The sequence below is a fragment of the Siniperca chuatsi genome, linkage group LG10 (genome assembly GCF_020085105.1).
Source record: "Siniperca chuatsi isolate FFG_IHB_CAS linkage group LG10, ASM2008510v1, whole genome shotgun sequence".
Taxonomy (NCBI): domain Eukaryota; kingdom Metazoa; phylum Chordata; class Actinopteri; order Centrarchiformes; family Sinipercidae; genus Siniperca; species Siniperca chuatsi.
In genome coordinates this window covers 12,808,058-12,827,476 of record NC_058051.1, presented here as the reverse complement: position 1 = coordinate 12,827,476, position 19,419 = coordinate 12,808,058, and the positions used below count along the sequence as shown (strand labels likewise).

The 19,419-nt window shown below is 38.4% G+C and overlaps 3 protein-coding genes and 2 long non-coding RNA genes across 8 annotated transcripts in view; 2 read left to right on the top strand and 3 right to left on the bottom strand.

Moving 5' to 3' along the window:
- Nucleotides 1–543: 543 nt before the first annotated feature.
- LOC122882795 (chymotrypsin-like elastase family member 2A) lies at nt 544–4,496 on the bottom strand. Its single transcript, XM_044210573.1, has 7 exons — nt 4,404–4,496; nt 3,949–4,080; nt 3,588–3,685; nt 2,742–2,864; nt 2,381–2,517; nt 1,032–1,177; nt 544–798 (listed from the first exon to the last, which is right to left on the bottom strand). Exons 1-7 carry the CDS (start codon nt 4,494–4,496, stop codon nt 622–624), a joined length of 906 nt encoding a protein of 301 aa, XP_044066508.1. The 3' UTR covers nt 544–621.
- Nucleotides 4,497–4,574: 78 nt separating this feature from the next.
- On the bottom strand, nt 4,575–8,657 carry LOC122882781 (chymotrypsin-C-like). The gene is made up of 8 exons (XM_044210548.1): nt 8,590–8,657; nt 8,348–8,436; nt 7,727–7,824; nt 7,114–7,236; nt 6,849–6,985; nt 5,982–6,127; nt 4,856–5,008; nt 4,575–4,669 (listed from the first exon to the last, which is right to left on the bottom strand). The coding sequence occupies exons 1-8, from the start codon at nt 8,627–8,629 to the stop codon at nt 4,652–4,654; spliced, it is 804 nt and encodes a 267-aa protein (XP_044066483.1). The 5' UTR covers nt 8,630–8,657; the 3' UTR covers nt 4,575–4,651.
- Nucleotides 8,658–9,876: 1,219 nt separating this feature from the next.
- On the top strand, nt 9,877–12,825 carry LOC122882782 (chymotrypsin-like elastase family member 2A). Its single transcript, XM_044210549.1, has 8 exons — nt 9,877–10,003; nt 10,220–10,308; nt 10,394–10,491; nt 10,922–11,044; nt 11,174–11,310; nt 11,774–11,919; nt 12,123–12,275; nt 12,763–12,825. Exons 1-8 carry the CDS (start codon nt 9,967–9,969, stop codon nt 12,778–12,780), a joined length of 801 nt encoding a protein of 266 aa, XP_044066484.1. The 5' UTR covers nt 9,877–9,966; the 3' UTR covers nt 12,781–12,825.
- A 79-nt stretch (nt 12,826–12,904) lies between these two features.
- LOC122882783 lies at nt 12,905–17,802 on the bottom strand. Of its 3 annotated transcripts, XR_006379458.1 has the most exons (4): nt 15,866–16,103; nt 14,723–14,817; nt 13,772–14,622; nt 12,905–13,673 (listed from the first exon to the last, which is right to left on the bottom strand). It is a non-coding gene; the product is annotated as an uncharacterized LOC122882783 (long non-coding RNA). The 3 variants fall into 3 exon arrangements; XR_006379457.1 differs by lacking the exon at nt 15,866–16,103 and adding an exon at nt 17,672–17,802 and having other exon boundaries at nt 12,905–14,622; XR_006379456.1 differs by having other exon boundaries at nt 12,905–14,622.
- Nucleotides 16,917–19,419, top strand: part of LOC122882785 — a 51,839-nt gene continuing 49,336 nt past the window's right edge. For both annotated transcript variants that reach the window (XR_006379461.1, XR_006379460.1), the window contains exons 1-2: nt 16,917–17,103; nt 17,685–17,745. This is a non-coding gene — a long non-coding RNA (uncharacterized LOC122882785). The remainder of the gene's footprint in view (nt 17,104–17,684; nt 17,746–19,419) is intronic.

The following is a 19,419-nucleotide window of genomic DNA, read 5'->3' as shown; positions in this document are numbered from 1 at the left end:
TACCTTTTTCTGTTTTTTCTGAAGAGTGAAAACAAATGTATCTCATGAATATTTTATGAGAAATAAAAGGAAGTATTTGTTTATTAATCGAGTGTTTAACACGTGTATATTGCTGTGAATAATTATGAGTATAATTCCATTTTGACTGGTATACCGTAATCCCCTGAATATTTTAAAATCCATATTTTCTAACTTTGTTATTGTTCACCAATTCTTAGGTAATATGCAGCTACTGTATTGAAAGCTGAAGGTGAGAGAAACATCTGGATGCTATCTAGTTGTTAAAGCCCTGCAAGGCCAAGTTAAGAAAGGGCTTCTTGTATTTAAGTGTCCAGGACATGGACAGTACTTTAGCTTTACATTAACACGATGGCTCTGCATTCCACTTTTTTTGCACTGATAAACAGCATCTTCCTTTTTACTTTTCAGTAACAAAATTAAACAAAACATTATATATCATAGTTGTTCTTATTGCTGACAAAAGCACTTAAATAGTTTCTTCAGTAGTTGGTCATAACCTGCAGAGTAAACAATAGAAAACACAATTATAAAACACTTCCTGTTTTTGAAATCCAAGGCTTTTGTTTGCTTGAGGTTACATTGTTTATGCTGGCAAGGTAATCACAAAATGAAAATGTTCCTCACTGTGTTGATCCAGTTGATGTAGGAGCTGACTTGTGTAAAGACAGTGGGTTTCTGGAAGACGTTGCAGCCCTGACCAGAACCGAAGCTCGCCACGCCGTGGACATCCCAGGAGCCGTCAGGGTTCTGGCAATTCAGAGGGCCACCAGAGTCTCCCTGTAGGTCAAGCACACACACTGTTGGCGAGCAGCTTATGTACAGACACTAAGGAGGTATGGCTACCAGCTATCACTTAATCATATATGAAATTTACACCATTTCAAAGTAAACCTCCTTTCCTTGAAACTTCCTTGAACCTTTTACACTGTGCTAGATGGAAATGTTACAGATGACATAACTGATTAAATTACTGTTGCATCTTAAGATGACCTTTCTTTGTTTGGACTCACATTACACCCAGCAGTGATGCTGTCACCTCCGGCACAGACCATCCGGTCTGTTGCCAGGACGCTCCACCAGTCGGGCTGTGAGCAGGTATCGTGGCCAACCACTGGCAGGAGAGCTTGCTGCAGGGTGTCAGCCAGAGGGCCGCTGGCTGTGGGGAAGAAACACCCTTAACTTGGGTAAGAAACAAGATTTTGCTTTGAGGGAGGTTCACTCGGTGGGGCAGGTGGGGTGCTGCATGAAGATATTTTTTGCTGTTACAGATGGCGTCCAGGGTAGAGAGTTAGAGGGTGGCTCTTAATACGAAAACTAATGATATTCCAAGTACTGTACATGCGATGCCTCTTGAGCCATTTCGCTGAAAGAGTACTAAATTGATTAGACTGCATTATACTCACTGTTTTTCAACCCAAACCGTATTAAAATGTTATGTCCTACCATTTATAATTGTGTATAGCACAACTTCACAGATAGCTTTAGTACTAACAAAGTCTCCCCACTGTTGCAACTTCTAACTGAGCTTAAACACAGTGTTTGACTAATAAGAGGGTTGCAAACCATGCTTTCTATCAGATTTTACTCAGCTGTGCCAGAGGCAGTAAGCTGAGAAAAATTAAGTCTTTTAAACCTAATATTAAACCTAATAAAAAGCATGGTTTGTGTTCCTTCTTTATTGATAGAACAGATCAAGCCTAAATGAGTGAACTGTGAGTTTCCCATTTTTAAAAACAAGATTCATCCTGGTTGTGAAGGTCAAAACTATCACCTCCCCGTGTCTGTGTTAAGTCAAGTGAGAATGTGCAGCAGCGTAGAACGTTCCTTGAAACTAAAGCTATCGTTTTAATAGGATCTGGGTTAAACAATAGTATCCCTATTCTTAAATGTATGGATAGCCATTTGTGGACTCAAATTAATTTTGATCATAATTTATCTTGTAAGCTTTTGCAATTGTGTTTGATGGACAATTTCATCCAAATTGCTTTGTAGAGCCACAAATGAATTGTATTGCCCCCCCAGCCCTTTTTTCATGTATTTTCTCTTTTTATTTCTTAACATTTATGTCAAAATATGATCATAGATTAATGATTGGTAGCAGCAGTAGGAAATTAATCCCCACCCCAGATACAGTTAGGTCTAAGCTCTGCTTATTTAGCAGGCTGATACATGTCACATTTTTCTGACCAATTAATAGTTATGAAATATTCTTGGCCTTGACCTCAGTATTTGACCTAAATTGACTGACAGGTGCACAGACCCAGACTAGACACCATTAAGCAGGTATTCAATAAGTCCAAGGTGGAAATTTGTAATGCAGATTCACAGTGATTCATTCTGCTGAGGTCACTTCACTCACTGGAGAGTCGACCCCAGCCAGTGACGTAGCAGGGAGCACCGTGGGGCAGCACGACGCCCCGGTCTGGGAGGCAGGCGGGCATGATTGCGTCAGAGAAGGTGACAGGGGAAGACAGCTTGATCAGGGCGATGTCATTACTGCAAAGGCAAAACAGTACACCCACATTTAGGAAGTAATGACAAACAAAGGATGGTTTATGCTGTATTAATTAATTAGTTTAGCTGCATCAACTTCCTCATTTAAAAAAATACCAGGTAAACTGATATCGGATACTCTGCTTGCACATGGTGACCTGCCAATTATGCTCTTCACCTATCCTCATGAGGTGATATTGAGCTGTGTGGGCGGCTGTTGCTGTTACCGGCTGAGCAGGGTGTTGTAGTTCTCATGAGTGATGATTGTAGCCGCCCTCCGAGCTATCGAGCCCTCCTCACTCGTCTTTAGGCTGTGTTTACCCAGCTCCACTCTGTAGTTGTAGCGGTCACTGTGGGATGGCAGATGACACAGTGTTTCTGTGGGGGGTTTAGACAGTAGTATTGACTTTTCTGCCTGTGTGTACAAAACTGTGATTAATCTGGTGGATTGCAAATGCTTAGTAGTGCTGTAGAGGTAATGCATGGTTGTTAGGCTAACCAAATTATTTTTTAAAGCGCTTTAAAGCGTTGAGATCTCCTACTTTTTGTAAGCAATGTTTTTTTTTCTGACTATAAATTCTCTTTACTGTGAAGTTTGAACTGCCACTACGTGCCACTCTTTTCTTTCTCTGTTCAGGCATGGCAGCCATTGCTGCTGATTCTGTTCTTCTGTTCATTCCCAAAACCAAAAAACAGTCACAGAAAAAGCAAAACGTATTATTTCCTGTTGGGCAGAGGAGTATTTCCTGGCACAGACCTTTGGTTTGGCATAGTAAATATGAATGCTTTCATGAACTTGGCATATTGAATCACTACTGAGTATAAATGATGATGAACAGTGGCAAAAGTTCTTAATTACATAAAAATGCCATAAAACTACCATGGATCATCAGTTTAACAAAATAGAAAATTTAACAATTAGTTTATTCCTAGTGCAACCACTAATATACAGTACATATTTGTAACCATAAAGAACTATGTTCAAAAACTTTACCACATTACATTTGTGAGACATGCTGTATTGTCATTTTGATTATATTGGCAACCTTCACTTAGGGTTGAGGTAAACATACTTGATGCAGTGTGCAGCGGTGAGGACCCAGTCAAAAGAGATGAGGGTGCCTCCACAGACATGCCTCCAGCGCCCACTGCTGTCTGACTGGAGCGAGATCTGAGCAGAGGACAGTGTGCTTTACTACACATTCAAATTTCACTGCAACATCCTACAAATCCATTTCATCTCTCATCCCTCTATATCTGCTCTAGAGGAGAAATCTTTAGCAGAAGTTCAACATTACTAAGATATAGAAGATTCGGAGAGTAAATGTGTAAACATCGGTGTCACTTTTTCTATCTGTAGCGGTAAAATGAAAATGTAGTGTTGATGCTGTCCTGTGGTTGTCAGTGTTTTTACACATTTAGACCAGGCCTTACCTGCCAGGGCCAGCTGTGAGGCCTGACGTCCTCTCCTGCCACCACCCTGCTCAGCACAGGGGGGAAAGTGGGAAGGCCACACCCATAGGCTGGGACAAGGTTAGTAATGTATATTGTGATTTTCGCACCAGACTAGACATACAACAGTTTTTAATTAATTATAGACAAGAATGAACATCTGAGTTTAGTGACGCTTAAACAATTCATATTTTTTTAAATAAAATGTGATTGTTAGTGCTCTTTACAAGATTAATAAGGGACTATTCATCTGCATTACACTACAGCAAATGAGTTTTAAGTAACGTATGTAAGATTGAAACTTTCTTACCGCTAGCTACCATAAAAGTGAGAAAAGTGAGGCTCCTCATGACTGTAGTTGTATGTTGAGTATGTGGTGTGTGCCTAAATTGTGAAGAACAGGCTTGTATTTATACTGTATGTTAGCAACTTCTAACCAGTGTATAGACTGTGCTGGAAAACCTGGCACATGCAGAAAGTCCAACAAGTGGTGGAGACACAGCATGTGGTTGGTCAAAGGATTTTCCCATCACTACTCCCATTGGGGAACATTAGATCCTTATAATTAAGAAAAAAATTGTTAAAAAAAAAAGAAATAACACAAAATATTGGCATTTTATTTCATTTATAGTTTTATTTATTTTATATGTGCACATAGTGGCTTTGATCCCAAAAGCCTGTCCTCTCAATAGGCCACCATTTTCTGTAGGAGAGATGATAGAGACATGTTAGATTTAGTGCAGCATCATGTTTTCAGCAATAACACATGGGCTCATTTTTTTTCTAGATTCTTTACAAATTTAATCCTTGAAACCGGATACACAAATGAACCAAAAGTTATAGTTTTCATGACTTCAACCTCTGAGGTGATTTAAGCTCAGGAGCTTACAGAGCTGATCCAGTCGATGTAGGAGCTGACTTGAGTGAAGACAGTGGGCTTCTTGAGGAAATTGCATTTGAGCCCAGAGCCAAAGCTGACGATGCCGTGAACCTCCCAGGCACCAGCAGTGTTTTGGCAGTTCAGAGGGCCGCCAGAGTCACCCTGAATCATGTGAGAGAAAACATGATCAGTGTGCAAATTCCACATTTAACAGTAACTTCTTGTCCTTGAAAGACAGAGAGTGCACTTAATGTTTACATCTGACATTACTCATGATACCTTACAGACATTCCTTTACATTTTTAGATCTTTTAACTGACATTCTTCCTTTGAAATACTGAATGTTATTCACAAAGAAAGGCATTTTAGGAGAGATTATTTTCAGATTTTTTTGGGAATTGTATCAGAAGAAGAATCTCAGTTAAAGGACTAAAATGTACAGGAACGGCGCACTTACTGTAACAATTATTGCCGTTATCGATCAATCTGTAGATTATTTTCTTTATTATCAATTAATTGTTATAAAATAATAATATACTGTATAATAATATGTCAGAAAGAGTAAAAAAAAAAAATGCAATCACAATTTCCCAAAGCCTAAGTTGACTTATTCAGATTGCTTGTTCTGTCCGACCAATGGTCCAAAATCAAAAGATATTTAGTTTAATATCATAGAAGACTAAAAAAAACAGCCAAAATTCACAATTCAGATGCTGGAACCAGTGAATATTTGGTAGTTTTGCTTAACAAATGACTTCAGTCAGACTCAATCAATTAATCAGTTATCAAAATGGCTAATTAATTTTTTTGATGATTGACTAATCGATAAAATGACTAATCGTTGCAGCTCTACTTTGTTACATTGCTTATATTTTGTGTGAAATGTTGTGTTGGAAGTGTACATAGAAGTGATTTAAAAAAATAAATATTCAAATGAAAAATATATGTATATGTTTTCGTCACAGTAAGTACAGAATAAAAACTTAACAAAATAAAGATTCTTTGTGTGACGCATGACAAACTTACAGGTTGAGGAAATATCAGTGTTGCTTGATATGTCCAGTTTACTAATGTCAGAAAGCATTGGTGTTATGGTATGATGTGTCATTTTTTTTGTCAATTATTTTAGACTCACATTGCAACCAGAGACAACTCCATCTCCACCTGCGCAGACCATGGTGTCCTTCACCTGAGGACCCCACCAGTCACGCTTGGTGCAGGTAGCGTGGTCCACCACGGGCAGGAGAGCCTGCTGCAGGATGTCAGCAATGGGACCTCCGGCTGTGTGGAGGAGAGATGCATACAAGCTCAAGTTCAGCTCAGGTGAAAGACTGGTGAGAAACACAACCTTGACGAGACAGGTGTTTTATCAGAAAAGGATTAGGCAAACAAATACTGTCCATCCATCCTGTTAAAACGTATACAACAGTTACTACTGCGATGCCTTTTTATTTCAGAATCATAGACCACTCTGCAGTAAAAAAAAAATCCAGTCAGTATCGAATTAACTTCACTAGAGACAACTACAAACAACAAAAACATCTTCTAAATGACTTTGCTTGTTATTAAATAATTTATCATCAGTATTTTGTCAGATACTAACTGTATTGTATTTGGTAATTAGCGAAGTAATAACTTTGATTATGTGTGGAGAGCTGGTCATTATAGGAAAATAAGCTGTTTGAAGCAATCTGACATGAACGTATTACTACACTCGTACTGCATGGTAAACTAAGCTTTAATTGCACACTAAGTCTCTTTCTTTCTTGAAATGTACCTTTGTTGCACAGTGCATACACCTTAAGAACTGTAGAATAGAAATTAAAACCTTAAATACTAAGATAATACTGTATACTAATCTAAATATTAAGAAACTGTTAGTATAATATTTTATTAAAACTAGAGTAAAGATGTTTTCTCAGCTGCAACTGCCACAATTCCATATAGCAATACGCATAGTAAACCGATTTTGTCTCAAAGTGAGGGAGGATTGGGCACTCACTGTAGAGGCGACCCCATCCAGTGACATAGCAGGACTTGTTATGGGGGAGGATGAAGCCAGCAGGAGGGAGACAAGCAGCCATGATGGTGTCAGAGAAGGTGACAGGGGACTCCAGCTTGATCAGGGCGATGTCATTGCTGGAGAGGAAACACACCCATTTAGATTCATCATAGACCTGCAGCTGTTAATGCCTGTAATGTTTACTGAAATTATCTTTTTGATTTTCAGTAAAGTCTCGCAATTCATAGCCAAGTCATTTTTTTACCGGATGAACATAGGGTTCCACTTCTCATGCACAATGATGTTAGCGGTGCCCATGAACACAACACCCTCCTCTGTCTCTATCAGGTTGTGCTTTCCAATGGCCACTCTGTACTCCTTGCCACTGCTGCAAGTTGACAGAGAGAAGAATATGAAGCAGTGATGTATTAGCTCAGGGATCCTTTTCAAAGATTATGTTTCCAGAAGCTTTTCTGCCGTAAGCTTAGAAAACAATCACTAACTAATTACCAACCATGTTTTGCGATTCTATATGGAAATATGGTCCTCCTAACCAGCATTTTAATGTACTGCTAAGTCCTAAAAGTGAAAAAAAAAGCGGAGAAATGTGCTAGTGGGTTGTGACAATTCAGCCATCAGCATACAATCTGCTGCATAATTTTCCTATATAATTAACTGCTATTCTACCATTGGTCACTTGATTCTGTGAATTTCTTGAACTTGAAAAATTTGTTTTTTTTGGAAACAAATGAAATCACTTTTTTATACAAAATTTTATACAAAATCTATACAGCATGGTCCATGTCACTGATTGCTAATATAGATATTTGAGTTATAATAACCTATCATGAATTGTTTTGGGCTCCACTTTCTCATACCTGATACAGTGAGCAGCAGTGAGAACCCACTGGTCAGAGATCAGAGTACCTCCACAGGTGTGTCTCCACTCGCCCTGTCTGTTGTACTGCAGGGAAATCTAAAACAGACATATGAACACAATCAACTTTCTCTAAGTTTTCTTTTTTGTGTCTGCCCTTACAGACTTACTGCTTACAGGCACGCATGCAGCTGTGTCTCTGCTGGTGCTCCCCATTGTTTTTGTGTCCTGATTAGAGTTCATCTTACTCAGGTGGCACTTTTCTTTCCTTTATTATATTCCATTATTTCCTTTATTTTGGGCAACCTACTGCACTGTAACCACACTATAACTGTATTTCTGGTCTATTATTTTTTTGTCTATTTGTATTATATTTTATTTAACTGATTTTATTCTATTTTAATTGACTTATTGTCCTTTTTTTGTCTTTTAAATGTTGTTCTAATGCATTTCTTTGCCTTTATGTAAAGCGTTTTTAATTTCTTATGTGTTTGAACTGTATATCTTAGCTATAAGCATATAATTTACTTTACTCTCTTGAAATCTGCAGTCTGAAATAAGTCTTTTTCAGACAGTTGATGGCTTGTTTTCTGAGTGAAACTCCTGACTCAGCATGTTTTACCTGCCAGGGCCAGCTGTGAGGCCTGACATCCTCTCCTCCAACCACCCTGCTCACCACAGGGGTGAAGGTGGGCAGACCGCACCCATAGGCTGAGGGGACAGACAGAGACAAACTCTTTAAAAATTGTGAACAGGTGCGCACACAGCTGTTAAGGTGCATTCAGTTTGTAGCGAAAGCTGAAATACGTTATGTGAACATGGCTCAAGATAGCCTTAATAGTGTTGTGTGTAAAAGATCCTTACCACCAGCAACAAAGAGAGCGACAACCACAAACTTCATCATGTCTGTATTTCTACAGTTTGCAGTAAAACATCTGACATATTTATACCTTTCATGACGTTATGCAACCTACAAAAACTGTGTCAAATACTTGGAAATTTGCTCTTTGACAAATCTTAACATTGGCGTGACCAGAAATTTCTGGGAATGCTAGGCCAAAGCCAGATGTCCTGGAGTTATCAAATGTAGCCCTCCCTGCACTGATATCCTTTATAAAGAAATGTAATGCCTCCACCAGTAGCTGAAATTTCAATTGCTCATGAATAAAAACAGGTCTGTTTATAAGGTTGGATTGCAGTATCTGCTCTTAAATATAGTGGATGAAACAGCAATTCATCTGCACTGATCCACTAACTTTTGTATCACAGCAAAAATATTGCAACAACAGTTGACTAAATATTTGATTTTACGTAAATATCAGCATTTTTTCAGAAAACAAGTTGGAGCGGGGCAAAAAAATCAGCTCAAAAGCCACCACAGCAACTATGTTTATGCTGCAAAACCTCTGCAACAAATGTTTATGAAATATTACGGTAAAATGCAACTTTATTACACACCAGATTACTACATGATTTATGTATATCAATTTCCAACCTTGCTAAAACATGAGTTATATATCTATAACCTTTTATTAAATTCAAATAATTACAAAACAAAATTATTTTATTATTTGCTATTAATATAGTGTTTTATGTGTCTCAACCACATGTAATCACGTTAAAACACTGAAGTGGGATTCATTTAAATAAATTGCTTTGTTGAATTTATTCTAATTTGTTCACAAATTTTCTAAAAAGTGCAAACATGCACACTTTATTACATATTTTGCAGTTCTTTGAGATGTTTATAACCATATGCAACATTATACAGTAAGATACATTTAAAGCAGAATTTCTGTCTCCGAACCAGAAACGCAATGCTGTGGTAAAAGCCTGGCAACTTAAGTTTTAAGGGAACATTGTGTATGTTCACATATAAAACTAGGAAAATACTTTTATTTTCTTTGATAGAACAATACAGATGGGCTGACTATTTTCAAATGAAGTATAACTGTAGAGTGTGAACATCATCACTTATTTAAAGTTAAAGGACTTTACAGACTCAGGTCACTGTAAGACATCTGTGAGGTTCACACAGAGGTTGAGTTGGGGAGATAAGGTGGGTTTAGGGATATCTGTGGTTACTTATCTCCAAGGTTGATTTATTTTTCCTACCAACTTTTCCTGGCTGCTCTGAGGCAAATGTTAAGCAACACATTTGAGGTTTTAAACAGGCCTGTTAAATAAAGCACTATATAAGGAGGAGCAGGTCCCCCTGAATTTCTGCTGAAGACCGTCACAATGAAGTTCGTGATCTTGGCTTTGTTTGTTGCTGGTGGTAAGCTCTGATACTATTCTGACCAGCAGGGTGTTGCTACATACAACTGTCCACATTCTTTTTACAAGAAGTGTAGAAATATGATATGAAGCGTTGAGTTTAAAAAACTGCTTTTTAGCACACAACAACATTTTTGATAGTTAAAGAATAACATTTGATACTACTGCTGTTACGACACCATCATTAATCACCATATTTTGTACTGTTGTTTCTTAGCCTACGGGTGTGGCCTGCCCACCTACCCTCCCACCGTCACCAGGGTGGTAGGTGGAGACGATGTCCGTGAGAACAGCTGGCCCTGGCAGGTATGTCACTTTTAAGACTTTAAATTCTGTATCCTCTATCCATTTCCTAAAGTCATAAACATGTGCTATCGTTGTTTGTTCTCAGGTGTCTCTGCAGTACAGGAGTGGCAGCAACTACTACCACACCTGCGGTGGCACCCTGATCTCCAACCAGTGGGTCCTCACTGCTGCTCATTGCATCAGGTGTGGCTAAAAAAGTTAAAGAAATCTGAAATCAAGAAGGTATACGAGGCACAGACGACAAAGAGAGCCAGGCCTGTGGTAGATGATAGAGGCAGTGCGGAAGGAAAAATAAGTTTGGATATCTTATTTAAAAATGTATTCTTGAACTTATACTTAAATACTTTAGCTGTCTGATAAGTATGGAGTTGGCATAACAACACAGTTTATTCATGAAACTGAAGAAGGCCTTGATGAGCTGTGGTCACTGATTGTTAGTATTCTTACTTTTATTCAATGAAATAATTTCAAAATATTAATAATTGGTAATCCCACTTTTGTTAACACTGGCAGTGTTAATGTAAACACTTTCAGAGTTAAATGAACACTGTATGCTAGATCCCAGATCCAAGCAACTCTGACCCTTGTTTTTGTGCTTTTTGTGGCCAAGTAGCAGTCGCACCTACAGAGTCTACCTGGGAAAACACAATCTGAAGACCAACAATGAGGCTGGTTCCATCGCCATCAGCCCCGCCAAGATCATCGTCCACGAGGACTGGGACTCTTACAGAATCCGGTGGGCTCAGTCATTTCCCTTCATCTTGTAGTATAGACTATATGTTGCGCTGCTGTGACTATAAGTGTTTTACCCATGCTATTAATGCTCATTAACAGTCTGTTTCTAAATGTGGTATTCATGCTCTAGTAACGACATTGCCCTGATCAAGCTGTCGACTCCTGTCTCATTCTCTGATACCATCATGGCTGCCTGTCTTCCCAACTCTGGTGACATCCTGCCTCACGGTGCTCCCTGCTACGTCACCGGCTGGGGCCGCATCTGGAGTAAGTGTCAACCAAGTCCTCTCATTATCTTAAATGTTACATTAGTTTTCTTGTCAAAGCTGTGTGAGCACAGCAACTTTTTCTACCTTCTCCTCTCAGTTTTAAGATACATTTGGAGTTACACAGAACTCAAAAGATTAATAATCAACTGAACTGTCATTGGCCATTAATTTGAACAGGGCTGAAGTGGTTAAGTCCAGTTTCAAGATCACTTATAATCATGTCTTAGTTTTGTCTCTGTCCCTTTCTCTGTTTAGATATAAACATTTTATACAAGCTCATACAAACAGACATAATCTATAATCTGTGTTAGTCCTTACAAAACCTTTCGATCTTTAAGAAAGTTGGTTTTCACTCGCTTTTGAGTGGAAACTGGACCTAGTGGAACTAGTTTTGGAGTATGGCCTTGAATAAGGTGGTTTGACTGCAGCCCTGAATCTGAATGCTCTGTTCTCTTCTAAAGCCGGAGGTCCTCTTGCCGACATCCTGCAGCAGGCACTCCTTCCTGTGATCGGCCAATCCACCTGCACCAGGTCTGACTGGTGGGGCAGCCTGGTCACCAACAACATGGTCTGTGCTGGAGGAGACGGACAGCTGGCTAGCTGCAATGTGAGTCTGATTCATTTTCTTTTACAAACTTATGTAATGTTTAATAACAGTTCCTGTAAAACTAAATCCCAGCCTTACAGTCCAGCATATCTCTACATCTCATCATTCCGATTTAGATCTATGACTGTACATTTTCTAAAAGCATTTGCCATCTTCTCTCAAATTTTTGGCCAAATATCATGTTTGTCTCTGTTCCCCTTTAGGGAGACTCTGGCGGCCCCCTGAACTGTCAGAACCCTGATGGCTCCTGGGACATCCACGGTGTGGTGAGTTTCGGCTCAAGCATGGGCTGCAACTACCCCAAGAAGCCCTCTGTCTTCACTAGGGTCAGCGCCTACATCTCCTGGATCAACAATGTAAGTGAAGAAGTCTTGGATAGTAAAATATTTGTCCAAAAGACGTGAATATACACTAGATACAATTTGTTTTGTGTATATTTGTATTTTTTTGGGCTCAAGCAAACAGCTGTAAAACGTTTTCCCTCTGTCTCTCACTGGCTTTACAGACCCTTAAACTACTGATGGGCAGCCATTCGTTTGTGCTTGTTACGTGGCTCTTAATGTTAGATAAAAATCTTAGAAATGGTTTTATTCAAAAGGAAGAAAAAAACTATTTTTGCATTTTTAATTTCATTCAATAATTTTCCAGAAATTATGAATTGAAATTATACAAATTATGAAATACCACAGTAATTAATCGTCATCTTAATTTAAATTTGGAACTTCAACTACTCAGTAGCTCAGAAGAGTAGAGTGGAAAAGCTGTGAAAAAGAAGTGCACATGCTCTAGTGCCCTCTAGTGGAGCATTTTAAAATATTCTCTTTATGCTTTCTTTTTTTCCAGGTGATGACCAGTAACTAAGATGTGGATTGGTTGAGCCTCAAATAAAGAACGTGTTGGCTAATACAGTGACGTCTGTGTTTTCTTAATCAGACATCAAAATGGTATTTATGTGTTGGTTAGACAAGTGCCACTAAAATACTTCTCATTTACTAAAAATTTTAATGTTACATGTTTACTGTTTCTTATGAACTGAACACTCAAAATGGATGATTTTCAGCCACAGTATAGTCATACATGTAGTCATGGATCATCTCCTTCATCAAATGCCTGTTATGCAAAGGGTCTCATTTTGGCAAATGGTAATGTTCCCTGACTGCTGTAAACATTACATGCGTTTTTAGATTCCCCAAAGAATAGAAATATGGATATGAGTGAAAGCAGAGCCTCATGCCATCTTAAAAGCATTTTACTGTGATGACCACCAATTACACTTGATCACTAATAACCACCTTTTAAACTACCAATGACACCTGGTGTTAACAAATCCAAATAAGAATCCATTTTGTTTCATATGACAGAAATACCTGAGGATTAAAAGTAAAAAACAGATAAAAACACATTTTGGCATCATTTCAACTGCATCATTTTACAGTTATCTGTCCATAATCTTATCATAAAGCTCTACAACACTGCAGTCCAGTGGAAATGTGCAACCTATTACGAGTTGAATTTGGAAAATAACAAAAAAGCACAGGATGTATTGAACAACAAAAAGCAAAGAGCAAAACACATTACACGTGAAAAGACAATGCACGCAGACATACAGCTCTGTACGCAGCAAAACATGTCAACATGTCCCAACACTTCCCTGAGAAGATTCTTTTCCTTGTGTCTTCCTGTCGATATTTATCACATGTCCTCCATTTCTTCTTTGACAGTCACTGGAATGCCGGCCTTAATGTTGGTGAGACCTGCACACAGTGTTACAATGTCATCCAGGAGATGTAACTGGCTGAAGGGTATCACAGTGTTGAGTATCTGAAAGGTTTTAAAGCAACTGATCACTCACTCCATTCGAATGCAGACTCCTGACAGCCGACAGGAGCAGGAACCAGGCTTTTGTCAAACGGGAGTTTTTTAATGTTGCTCCAACACTTTCAATTCTTCTCTCTCAAGCAACCTCCTGTCAGCAACATCGCCATGTTCAAGCTTTCCTAAAAAGCCAGACTCTGACGCTATTATCTTGCCGGACGCACGGCCTACAAATCCGTCTGATAAGAAACAAACAGCCCCTGCTGCTGTTATAACAGTTAGATAATAATGTTTAGATTTTTCTGATGTGAGCAGGTTTCAGTTTGTGCGATGTATGTGTTAGTGAATCCATGTCTGACCTTCAGCAGGTGGTAAATGGACTTTACTTATATAGCGCCTTTCTAGTCTTTTCCAACTACTCAAAGCTTCAACTACAAATCACATTCACACACTGATGGCAGGTGCCAACTTCTCATCAGTTAAAAAAAAAGGAACTCATTCACGTACACAGCCCTCAGGAGCAAGGACACTTCAATATGTGGGCTAGGGGAAACCAGGATCAAACCGCCGACCTTCTGATTGGGTGATGACACACTCTACCACTAAGCCATAGTCTTCCCAATTCAACACATCCCTTAGAAGCACTTCTTTTAACAATATTTAACAGCCAAATGAAAACTTGCAATCCTGTATAGAATTGAACTTTGGAATCATCATCCTTAATAGAATCAAACCCAAAGTTTGATCTCCCTAGTTGCTCCTTCAGTTGTTTGTCTTCTTCCTGTGTTGCCTTTGCTTGTTGTTTCAGTGCTCCATAGTTATTAAATAGCTGGTTGTATTGCAGGATGAGCGCATCCATCTGTTTTCGTGGCACCAGGTCACAATCACCTCAACGAGAAAACAAGCCATGAACTTTTACAATCTGAAAACAACCAGTTCTATATAAATATACATAAATATGGTATCTCTCTGTCATAGCTTTGCATACCTGTAGAAAACTCAAATGATGTGGTCTGAATGGCTTCAGGTGGAGCAATGGCTCCAGAACACTTTCTCTTCCTGCCTCTTCCTGGTTCACTCTTCCTGTGAATTACAGTGGTGCAGAAAAAATGCCACTCCATTCAGTCAGAGATAACACTGCACAATATCAAAGTAGAATACGCCAAACAAACATGGGAAATGTTGTTGTGGCTAAGAAGAATGTGATCACTGATTAAATGCCAACTGACAGAGCACCAAGCTTGCAGTTCCCTGTGTGGCCCTCTGGTTAAAAATAGAAGGTACAAAATCCGGGCTGCTTGACGTAAAGGTCAGAAAACACTGGTGACGTTCATAAACTTAGAATGGCAACTTATAACACAACAATCTGTGATAAAAAAGAGCATAGGTGCACAATATGATAATATATACCATGCAACCATATATATTTGTCAAGATTTTGCAATATTGTTTACACCATAGTAGCTATCCCCTTTAACATATCTGTATGTGTTAGACCATCGGGGGGATATGGCAAATCACCTTATTTTCTCCTTTACCTATAGTTGTCCTGGTTACTCTGGATAATTCAGAGACCTCACTGTCAACAGTTTAATAAGGGAATATTTCTTATGTAACGTTAGTTCCTTTGAAAACTGTTCACTCTGGAACCGTGGATTATCCAGAGTAATTGGGAAATTGTTTCTGAAAAGACATGTTGCTGTTAAATCTTTCCAAATGTGTTATTCAATGATGGGAGCACCACAAAATAAAATCAATATGGGGTGAAGGCAGGCATGTCAGAAACTGGGCAAAAGCATCTGCATGGCTAAACATCACTAACGTTAGAGGTAAAAGAAACTATTACTTTTTTATCTTTCTATTTTCAGAATTTGGGTGAAACATCCCTTTAAACAGTCCGAAGGCTCTGATTCCTGCCAACCCTCCGAAAATCACAAGACGGACCATGACGCCTCCATAAGTGTCGAAGTTACTAGCTAAGATAATGTTACCTAAACAGGGCATACTAAACATGTCCATCAAGTCATCTTAGTTGATGTCTAACATTGTCTGAAGATATGCAGGCTCGGTTATAGAAATTACGAACATGAAAGAGGACAAAATTACAAGAAATAGTCTCGTAAACACTCACCGGAGATGAAATACGCACTACACAGACTCTCAAAATATTAATAGTACTTCGTAATCTTGTTTTTAACGATACAGTTTGCTTCCTTTATCCTAAACCTATACCCAGAAACCCTTTGAAGACCCATTACTGTCCTGCCTCTACTATAGAGCGAGTTTTCCTTTTTGCATGTATACGTGCCGTTTGCTTGTATATTGACATGTACGTTTGTCTATGTATTAACAAAAAACAAGCAAACAAACAAAACAAAACGCAGAGATATTTGCGTTCACGACTAATGGGATTGCTTTGACTATATATGGCCACTAGATGTCCCTGTGGAACGCGAGGATGTCATTTTGAAGAGGTGTGATGGTAAAACAAGAGCGATATCCCCTCGCTCACTTCCGCCTTTAACACAATCCGAATATGCGGAACTAAATTGTTTTGGGTTGTGAATGACACGTTCATTTTAATATCCGTAACCAGAAAAGAGATACATTTTTCTGACTTACATACTGCAAAGTCCAATGGCTTATCGAGCTGCTGGTATTGGTGTTATACAGCTATATTTTATCATTTAACATTTTATATATTCACTTAGCCTATGTGTTAAAGTTATATTTTCTGTGAATTGATGGTGTAAGTTATGTTTTAAACCCTTCTTTGCCAAGCCATAATATAATTCCGTTTTTGTTCTGACCTTTAAACTGTCCAATTTAAGAATACAGACTCTAAAAAATATAATTGCACTCTAAGGTACTGTATGAGACTACAAGGAAATTATTTATTAGCTGTATTCAAGGGCTTTATTTGCTTTATAAGCCAAAGCAAATAAAAAAACGTTTTAAATGTCAATAGGCGAACTGAGATCCTGCAAAGTACATAGAGATACAATGACGCCCCATTCATTACTAATGGTGTTAACACAAAGACTCATTTCTTAATGTCTGCGGCGCTCATTAAATAGTTTTTTGTTTTGTTTCTTTTGCACTTTGTGTATGGAAAAGGGGTGCTTGGGGAACTAAACGACTTGCAATTTCGACTATGTCCACTATGCCAAAATTGCCGCACAGCCTGCCGCTGTTCCAGGGATAGCTCTGCTGTCGGACTGTTAGCGAGGACGAAATTAGTCGCCATCTTGGATTATACACAGTTTGGCTGCGCTTCGTCAGGGCAATTTGTGATTTTGTAACTTTATACTTACCTGTCTTCGAGGCAACATCTCCTAAACTATCGCTTAGAAATGTACCTGCCCTCCGGTAGGTTCGTTCGTCCTATAAGCAACTTCATTATCATCAAATGTTTGTAATAAACGCATCTTTCGAATAGCCACTCAAGAACTTTGAATGCCTCAAAATTGTCTTATCTTTGTTAAAACTGCAAGGTGCTAAAATTTCACTCGACAGTATAGTAGATGCCAGTATAGCATAGAATATACTCTGGCATCATGTCTCAACTTTTTGAAAGACCTGTAACGTTAATACAACCCTCTATGAAAAAATGTATTGTTGGCATAAGGCAAGTGGAACAGAAGTTAAGCTAGCTTGGGAAAGGTGCGACTTCAGCTGTCTAATTAGCTAACGTTACAACGAAATTGTCTTTCATAAGATTTAACACAATTGCATTTTGCCTGCTTTTGTACACCTTTTGCCAATGTGTATGCAACATTTCTACCAAATTTAGTCCAGTTTAACAGATTTACGGATACGGGAGATGGAAGCTATTAGAGGTATAATTTGAGAAGTACATGGTTGTACAAGCTAACATTAGAGGTAGATTTCCTAATCGCAGCAGGTCTGATTAAATATATGACTTTGGTCCATTTACCTCTGGATTGCAGAGCCGGTGTGCACCCGCTGCAGCATTCAGACAAGATGAGGTCCCAAAACATCTTTTATTTCGTAAGTAAAATAAACTAAAAATTAGAATGCATAGTCTCTGAAAAGTCTGTACTGCATCCATACCTAAATTGTGATGAGGAGCAGCTTCAGGCTATATGCAGATACAGCTTGTGTGCATGATGTCACCACAGTAATCAGAAAGAGGACACAATTAATAGAGGGTTGTGTTTTAGGTGTTAAGCAAAAAAAAAAGAAAAATAGTGAAATATCATTTGTGGCATTTGGGGGTGGGAGGCATTTAAACCTTGTTTCAAATGAGCACTTGGGACCATGTACCTCTTTTCTAATTGTCCTGCTAAATAGCTTAATCACCTTTTGACTGAGTGTAGGACTGGTGGAAATAGTTTACTCATAACATTTTCTTTTAATTTCCCCTTTGTTCCTTTTTATCTAGTACTTTAGCCCACCAATTAGTAATGAGCAAAAGTTTTCAAGAATTTGATTTCAAACATTCATAAGATCCATAAGTATGGTACAAAATCCCAGGGCTTTCCTTAAGCAAGTCTTTTCCTCGAGGGCTTTCCATTCCTCATTAAAAATGGGTTTTAAGTTTATATTCTGATACAGTTTTAGCATATACAAAATATGTTGGTACTACACTTTTTTAAAATTAATAGCACCTTCATACTCATCAATTTTAGATAAACCTTCTAAAATCCATTTTTCTAAGTGATTACATTTGTACTTTTAACTTTAACTTTTAGGTGCTACAGCAGCTAATCTTCGTCTTTGCACTGATCACTTAAATCTGGGAAGTCAGCATTCATTTCAGTTTATACAGAGGTTGTGTTCGACAATTGCAAAGGACAAGCCATTTTGAACAACAAGTAGGCTATTAAGTGCAACAAGCTTCTGTTTAACTCTAACTCATATCTACATGTTTTTGAATAGGACATTATTATTGCATAAATGAAGATAATCTTTAATGATCCCACATTGGAAAATGCATGTGTCACAACAGCTTAGTACAAGAACAGATGTATACTGATACTGTATTTATTAAGAAAATTCCACAATTAATTCCACAAACCAAGCATAAAAATTCCTGGTCAGTTTACATAAACAGTTGCAACAGAATCTCTCGGCTCCCATTCAATCTGCTTCTTTGAGTCTGAGCCAACTCGTCTCTACTTAGCCTTTTGCACTGATAACCATATATCGCCTATATTTGATCTATCTAGCTATCTCTCTCTTGCTCTCCCCGCTCTTTCCCCCATAATGCCTGTTTGTGCTGTCCCTGGGTGCACATCTGTGGAGGACCGGAACTGCCAAAATCAAAAATAAATAAATGACTCAATAAATAACTTAATATTCCATTAAATGCACCAAAAATAAACCAGAAAATATTTTTTCTATAAAACATGTTTCAGGTCAGAGTCCTGGTCGGAGCCAGCTGTTAATCTCGTCGTATGATAGTTGTGAGCCGACTGTCCCTCAGTGGCCAGAAGCCACCGTTGTGGCAGCAAGGCATGTACAGTCGATCTATACGCTCAGATGTAGATCAATCAATAGGTGAAAAGTTAAGCCCATGACACACAGCCTCTCTCATTTGCATAATGAAGCAGAAATGCATACAGAAATGTAAAAAGAAAAGACAGAAATAAATACGTTTGGGGAAATAAATGGGGGGAAAATAATACATACATAAATAAATTATATTAATAAATATTATAT

Excerpts from the sequence above, each read along its gene's own strand:
- LOC122882795 (XM_044210573.1), bottom strand. The coding sequence starts at position 4,496 with ATGGGAAAATCCTTTGACCAACCACATGCTGTGTCTCCACCACTTGTT. Across the intron at positions 3,686-3,948 it reads CTCACAGCTGGCCCTGGCAG|ATCTCGCTCCAGTCAGACAG; the intron begins GTAAGGCCTGGT and ends TCCTCTGCTCAG. Across the intron at positions 2,518-2,741 it reads TACAACACCCTGCTCAGCCG|TAATGACATCGCCCTGATCA; the intron begins GTAACAGCAACA and ends TTGCCTTTGCAG.
- LOC122882781 (XM_044210548.1), bottom strand. The coding sequence starts at position 8,629 with ATGATGAAGTTTGTGGTTGTCGCTCTCTTTGTTGCTGGTG. Across the intron at positions 8,437-8,589 it reads CGCTCTCTTTGTTGCTGGTG|CCTATGGGTGCGGTCTGCCC; the intron begins GTAAGGATCTTT and ends CTGTCCCCTCAG. Across the intron at positions 5,009-5,981 it reads GAGTTGTCTCTGGTTGCAAT|GGTGACTCTGGCGGCCCTCT; the intron begins GTGAGTCTAAAA and ends CACATGATTCAG.
- LOC122882782 (XM_044210549.1), top strand. The coding sequence starts at position 9,967 with ATGAAGTTCGTGATCTTGGCTTTGTTTGTTGCTGGTG. Across the intron at positions 11,045-11,173 it reads TGGGACTCTTACAGAATCCG|TAACGACATTGCCCTGATCA; the intron begins GTGGGCTCAGTC and ends TTCATGCTCTAG. Across the intron at positions 11,920-12,122 it reads GACAGCTGGCTAGCTGCAAT|GGAGACTCTGGCGGCCCCCT; the intron begins GTGAGTCTGATT and ends GTTCCCCTTTAG.